Raw genomic sequence first — 7,500 nt, 5'->3', positions numbered from 1 at the left:
AACAACTGATAAACAACTTTGTTGTTTCAATGCACCGAGGTGATATTTCAACTAGGTTAAGGATAGATTTTTTAAAAGTAAACAACTGATAAACAAGGTTTGTTAGTTTCACTGCACGAGGGATATTTCAACTTAGGTTTAAGGTAGATTTTTTTTTAAAAGTAAACAACTGATAAAAAACTTTGTTGTTTCAATGCACCGAGGTGATAATTTTCAACTTTTTTAAAAGGTTAAGGATAAGAATTTTTTTTTTAAAGTTTAAACAAAAAACTGATAAACAACTTGTTGTTTCCAAGCCAAAAGCGAGGTTGTTAATTTCCAAACTTATGGTTTTTTTTAAAGCAATTTGATTTTTTTTAAAAAGTTAAACAACTGATTTAAACAAACTTTGTTTTTTGTTTTTCAATGCACCTGAGGTGGGGATATTTCAACTAGGTTAAGTCATAGAAATTTTTTTAAAAAGTTTAAAACAAAAAACTGATAAACAACTTTGTTGTTTCAATGCACAGACGGCTGATATGTTTCAACTAGGTAAGGATATGATTTTTTTTAAAAAGTAAAAACAATGATTTAAAACAACTTTGTTTTTTTGTTCTTGTTTCAATGCAGCGAGGTGATATTTCAACTTAGGTTAAGCATAGATTTTTTAAAAGTAAACAACTGATAAACAACTTTGTTGTTTCAATGCACCGAGGTGATATTTCAAGTGAGGTCACATCCTGTCAACGAGGTCTTTTTACTGTTGTTTTATTTCCCTTGATATTTCAATTAGGGTCACGTCCTGTCAACGAGGTCGGTTTACTGGCGTTTTATCCCCCGGTTTTATTTTCAATTGTTCCGTTTCACGAGCCTCCTCCTCCTCCTCCGTCCCGTTGCCAAGGGGTGTTTCGGTGGGTTTAATGGGCGTGAAGATTTTGGATGATTTAAGAGCTGACGAACGCCTGAAGTATTCATACTCTCTCTCTCTCTCTCTCTCTCTCTCTCTCTCTCTCTCTCTCTCTCTCTCTCTCGATGGTATCGTAAATTTCTTTTTCCGTTCGTAAATTCTAAATAGCCATACGAGAGTAAAATAATAACGCCCTCTATTTATATATTTGTCGTTATTAATACCGTTATTTTAACGCTTTCAAGATTGCGTTATTTTATCAACAATATACTACTTTAAGATGTGCATTATTTTATCAATCGTACGATTTTAGAAGTGCATTATTTTATCAATTGTACGACTTTTAGATGTGCATTATTTTATCAAAAATATACTTCTTTTAGATTTGCATTATTTTATAAAAAAAATATACTACTTTTAGATGTGCATTATTTTATCAAAAATATACTACTTTTAGATGTGCATTATTTTATCAAAAATATACTACTTTTAGATGTGCATTATTTTATCAGAAATATACTACTTTTAGATGTGCATTATTGTATAAAAAATATACTAGTTTTAGATGTACATTATTTTATCAAAAATATACGACTTTTAGATGTGAATTATTTTATTAGTCATACGACTTTTAGATATTATATAGCATTGTTATCTTCACAAAAAAGCATACCATCTTTTTGCCTTTCAATCACAATTCCTTATCTTTATTGCCTTCCATACCTTCAATACGGTGTCCTCATTAATTATTTCTATTTTCGAAAAAGTTATCTTAATATCCTAAAGGTGACATTAGAGATAATAGCTTGTTTACTCCCCTCTAGATAAATCTGCTGTCCAATTTACCTGATATATCTCAACCGCCCTTTCCTTGTTTGTATAGATACATTTTGTGCGCGTTTTGTTTCTATTTTAATTTATTAGCAAGTCAGTGGCCTCTGTTTATCCTGCAAAAATTTTAAAATTATACTAAGGCTGATATATACTAACTTGAGTTGACTATACCTGAATATATAGAATTATCCAGTTTGATTCCATCTTTCTCTGCCTGGTGATTTCATTTCACATTAAAATTGCGGTGATTTTCATGCTCTTTCCATAAAGTAATCTTTAAGTTTGTTTGTTGTTGTAGTATGTGCTGTAATCGATCTGCTTTCTTAGCATTTGTTACGTATTGGTCATATAGTATTTACCACATATATAGGTCTATACACACACACACACACACACACACACACACACACATATATATATATATATATATATATATATATATATATATATATATATATATATATATTTAATTATTTATATCGATCATGCATGATTAATGTCGACCAATAAGATCACGTACTTTATTTTACAGAAGAGTTTTTAGAATTCATAAATTAGATTAATTCTCTTATTATTATTATTATTTATTATTATTATTATTATTATAATTATTATTATTATTATTATTATTATTATTATTATTAACAGTAGTAGTAGTAGTAGTAGTAGTAGTCCTCTTTTTTCACATATCGACAATTATTATCATGCACTATGTATGTAGCACTTATTATTATTATTATTATTATTATATTATTATTATTATTTAGTAGTTATTATTATTATTATTATTATTATTATTATTTATTATTATTGAACCAAGAAACCCCTGTAACGAGGCTATAATATCAAGAATTAAAAGCCACAGTTATGATGAAAATACATATTTTTACTACTTCTGTAACTTTTATTTCTCATTATTATTATTATTATTATTATTATTATTATTATTATTATTATTATTATTATTATTATTATTATTAATTATCATTATTATTATTATTATTATTATTATTATTATTATTATTATTATTATTATTATTATTATATATTATTATATTATTATTATTATTATTATTATCATTATTATTATTAAAAGTAATTGCTGCCTCAGCTGCATTAATTTTATATAAGTTGATGAGAAATCAATAATTAAGAAAATAGAGAAGAACCTATATAAAATTAACGCTGCTGAGACAGCAATTACTATTGATAAAATATGTTTAAAAGAGGGTTTACTTCCAGCATATTATTATTATTATTATTATTATTATCATTATTATTATTATTGAACCAAGTAACCTCTGAAACGAGACTATGATATGGAGAATTAAAAGCCACAGTTATGTTAAAAATAAATATTTTTAACACTTCTGTAACTTTTAATTCTCGTTGTTATTATTATTATTATTATTATTATTATTATTATTATTATTATTATTATTATTATTATTATTATTATTATTATCAACCATGAGTTTGAAGAGATATTGGATACTGCTGACAACTCAGAAAAAGGAAAGCCTAGTAGCAAAGGAATGAATTGAGAGAGAGAGAGAGAGACAGAGAGAGAGAGAGAGAAGAGAGATGCCAGGAGGAGGAGGAGACGAGAAGGAGAGGAGAGTTAGAAGAAGGAGAGACGGGATAGAGAAGAGGAGAGGGAGGGAGAGAAGAGAGAGAGAAATACGAGTATCTTTGATGATGCGCCTCATCTTGATTTATCAAAGGCCGCCATCACTGATCTTATTACCCGGCGGGATGACGATATTGACTTCAGCTCAGGCCAATGAAGTTGTTAAACCGCCATCATGCATAAGTGAGAAGAAGAAGAAGAACAGTTGCCAAAGGCCGCCAAGCTGTTTCTTAGTAGTAAATCGCTTTTATTTACAGTGGGGAAATGCGAAAAATAAAAATTTACTCTCTCTCTCTCTCTCTCTCTCTCTCTCTCTCTCTCTCTCTCTTTGAGTGTTTGGGGGTATGTTTGAAAAATGAATGTTGGAAATGTCATAAATTATTTTTTACTTGTGCTGTATGGTTAGGACATGATGCGGAAATCCAAAATCAGTGTTGTTTCGAGTCTAACTTGGGTTAAGGTTATAATGTATATAGTAATATGATATATTATCCTGTTTTTAGAATAAACGCTGAATGGCCTTTGCTGCCCCAGTGCTTGGTGTTACACATAAACTTTATAAAACCAACCAACCAACTAACCAACCTGTTTTTAGAAGGTAACTATTGTCAAATTCTTGAGCATCATAGAACTGTTATGTGAAATATCAAGAGAGAGAAAAACCGTTCCAATACAATAAATGTCTGTATAAGGCTGCCTACTTATGAGTATGAGAGCGATTTTTTTTTATTTTTTTTTTTTTTTTTACATTAAGACTCTTCGCAATAACACTGGTCACTGATGATGGCCTTATTGCAAAGGGATGAAGATTTTGGATGCAAGACATTTGCATTATTATGTGACTTTTTGGGTAACAATTTTCTAGGAAGTATTTTATGCTCTTTTCCATTTCCTTTTTAAGAAAAAGCCAGTATTTTCTTTATGTTACTCTACTACTACTGCTACCACCATTACTACTACTTACTACTACTACTGCTATCAACAGTACTACTAGTAATAATAATGCAACAACAATCTCAAAGACTGTTACTAATAGTGAAGAAACTACTTGTAAGAGTAGCGGCTATTTCTGCCATTACAACTTGTAACTGCTACTATGGCTGATTCACTTAAGGTACATTCTCAGTGAGCCTTATGCCTACGAGACGTTTGTTTGGCGGCCTCTGATTGGCTGGTACCGGGAGGCAGGCCGCTTGCTCAGTGTCTCATTATTTTCGTCTGCTGCTCAGAAAACTAGCAACATGTTTTTATTTCTTCATTTATGCCACAGGAAGATAAATATTATATATATATATATATATATATATATATATATATATTATATATATATATATATATATATATATATATATATATATCGGTAAATAGTACTAAATACTGATTGTATTATATATTGTAACTATTTTAGTGCATACGCTCTTTCAGAGTTTAGCACCGCAAAAATGAAATTTCTTCTTTCAAGCGCTTCTCCGCGTGACTAGGTTAATGACGCTACGAGGACTAGCCATGTTTATTTGATTGTTTTTCCCACATAAAGAATTTTTATGTTAAATTTAGCCATAGTTGAAAAATAATCGTAATTTCTTATTATTTTTCTAAAGAAATTTTAATATTCTATTTAATTTTCATAATGAAACATAAATCGTTCGACACGTGAGACTGAAAAAGCAAGAGAGAGAGAGAGAGAGAGAGAGAGAGAAAGTGGTGAGTGACGAAAGCAAAAGCTTCATCAGATCTCCAAGTCGTGTCCCCTGTGCCAGGTAAGCGAGTGCAAGCAGTTGTATAAAAGTCTTCTCAAAAGCAGAATGATTCGCTACATAATAAGACTGATTCTTCATTTTTTCTTCTCATATCACAAACATCTAAAATCTGAAAGCACCAGCATATTCAAGGTGAATTTATTGTATAAAAACACAATTTTATATCATCGTGATCGAATGAATGATGGAAAATCCGATGATAAGTAAAAACAAGTAATTCCTTTGTGTTTATCGTATTGATTTCAGGTAATCATGGTTTAGTTTTACAATTAACACCGAATCGTTAGGTGTCACCCAAACTTTCCTTTCTCGTGCAAAAGCTGAGATAAATGAAAAAATAAAAACATATTGTTAGTTTTCTAAGCTGCAAATGAAAATATGAGACACTGAGCGACCGCCTACTCCCGGTACCAGCCAATCAGAGGCCGCCAAACAAACGTCTAATAGGCCTAGAGCTCCTCCCCTAGGAATCTACCTTAAGTGAATTAACTAAAGGATTTACTTTAAAACTCTTAATAATGTGATTCCTCACGTCAGTCATGTTTATTACTATTCTTTATTTATCACTCATTTATTGTTTATTATTTATTAATAGATGTTATATAACTGTCACTGCAACTAGCATAGGAAGATATGAGTAACTTTAGCGTCACAAAAAAGTTACTGAAAACCTCCTTTGATAAACGAAGTCTCTCTCTTTCTCTCTCTCTCTCTCTCTCAACAGCTCGACGGAGAGGGAGGTTCGGGAGGCCAGGAGGGCGAGGTCCGGAGGCTGAGGGAGGCGCTGACGAGGCTGCAGGCAGACCACCACGAGCACGTCCAACTCCTGGAGATGCAGGTGAGTTGATTAGAGAATTTCTAGGGGGGGGGGGGGGGGGTGGGGATGATAAGAGAAGGGGGAGGAAGAAGAAGAGGAGGAGGCGGAAGAGAAGGAAGAAGAAGAGGGAGAGGAAGAGTAAGAAGAGTGGAAGGAGGAGGATGAGGGAGAGGGGGAGGAGGAGAAGGAATTGAAAGAAGAGGAGGAGGAGGAAGAAAAGGAGGTAGAGTAAGAGGAAGGAGAGGAGGAGGAGGAGGAAGAGAAAGAGGGAGAGGGGGAAGAGAAGAAGGAAGTGGAAGAAGAGGAGGAGAAGGAAGTGGAAGAAGAGAAGTAGGAAGAGGAACAAAAGGAGGTAGAGGAAAAGGAGGAGGAGGAGGAGAAGGAGGAAGTGGAAGAAGAGAAGTAGGAGGAGGAAGTGAAAGAAGTGAAGTAGGAGGAGGTAGAGGAAGAGGTGGAGGAGTAGGAGGAGAAAGAGCGGGAGGAGGAAGAAGAGGAGAAGGTGGAAGAGGAAGAGGGATGAGTAGGAAGAGGAGGAGGAAGAGGAAGCGAAGGCAAAGGTAGGGGGGGGGGGGGAGAATGCCTTGACGAAGCAGAGGATTCCGAAGAGGTCTTTATACTTTAGTCTTTACCTGACGACGACGGCGTCTTGTTCCTTTTCGCGAGGGATATTCTCTAATGCCCGGGGCAAAATCCCACCGATACCCGATACCCGAGTGCCCGGTTTCACTTAATGGGTCCAAAAGCTCGGTTCGGATAATCTCGGATCGCTTTCGATCGGGGCGCTGGAGATCGGGTGGAGATCACGTTGCGATCTTTCCCCCTGGGGGCTGGGGGGGACGGGGGGATTGAATGGATGTGTTACCATGTGGTTATACAGACATGTAGGGATATGAGTGATTGGACAGCCCATGTGGGATGGGGAGGGAGTTGGGAATTGGATGGATATGGTACCATGTGGGTATGTGGTTATATAAGTATGTGGGGTTATGATGGGGTTATGAAACATTGGGCATCCGTGTGGAATGGGGAGGGGGGGATTGGATGGATATATTGCCATGTGGTTATGTGGTTATGCAGGTATGTGGAGATATGAGCGATTGGGCACCCCATGTGGAATGGGGGGGGGAGTAGGTGGGGAGAGGAATTGGATGGATATGTTAGCATATGGGTATGTGGTTATGTAGGTATATGGGGATATAAGCGATTGGACAGCCCATGTGGACAGGAAACTGGATACCATTATTCATGGTGGGGCACTCTGCTGTGGCGGGAAATAATAGGTAATAATCTTCAACTATACATATTAGCAAAGTTCTAATTACCATTTTTATGTTTTGACAAATAAAGGTTTGCTCATATACATAGTTATGGATTTTTACTTATGGATACCATTTCTGTCTTGAGGTGTGAATGAATTAGGAAAAAAGCCCAGTGTCAAATATCAAAGAAAAACATTTCCGTCAAAATTTTGATGAAAGGTTGGCGTTAATTGTAGAAAGGAGGAAGTTTGAGGGTAGGAAAATACCTTTCCATTGTCAAAACGAAAAACGTTGTTGCCGGAATTCGAAACAGG

General features: G+C 34.4%; 1 protein-coding gene across 1 annotated transcript in view; it reads left to right on the top strand.

The window, feature by feature from the left end:
• The window catches only part of LOC135195528 (uncharacterized), a 146,360-nt gene that overhangs the window by 69,494 nt on the left and 69,366 nt on the right, over nt 1-7,500 (top strand). The window contains 1 exon segment of the mRNA XM_064221774.1: nt 5,835-5,948. Within this exon segment, the coding sequence (XP_064077844.1) occupies nt 5,835-5,948 (114 nt within the window).

Source organism: Macrobrachium nipponense, chromosome 16, assembly GCF_015104395.2.
Source record: "Macrobrachium nipponense isolate FS-2020 chromosome 16, ASM1510439v2, whole genome shotgun sequence".
NCBI lineage: Eukaryota > Metazoa > Arthropoda > Malacostraca > Decapoda > Palaemonidae > Macrobrachium > Macrobrachium nipponense.
Note: the sequence above shows the minus strand (reverse complement) of the source record. Positions and strands in the feature narration are given on the sequence as shown.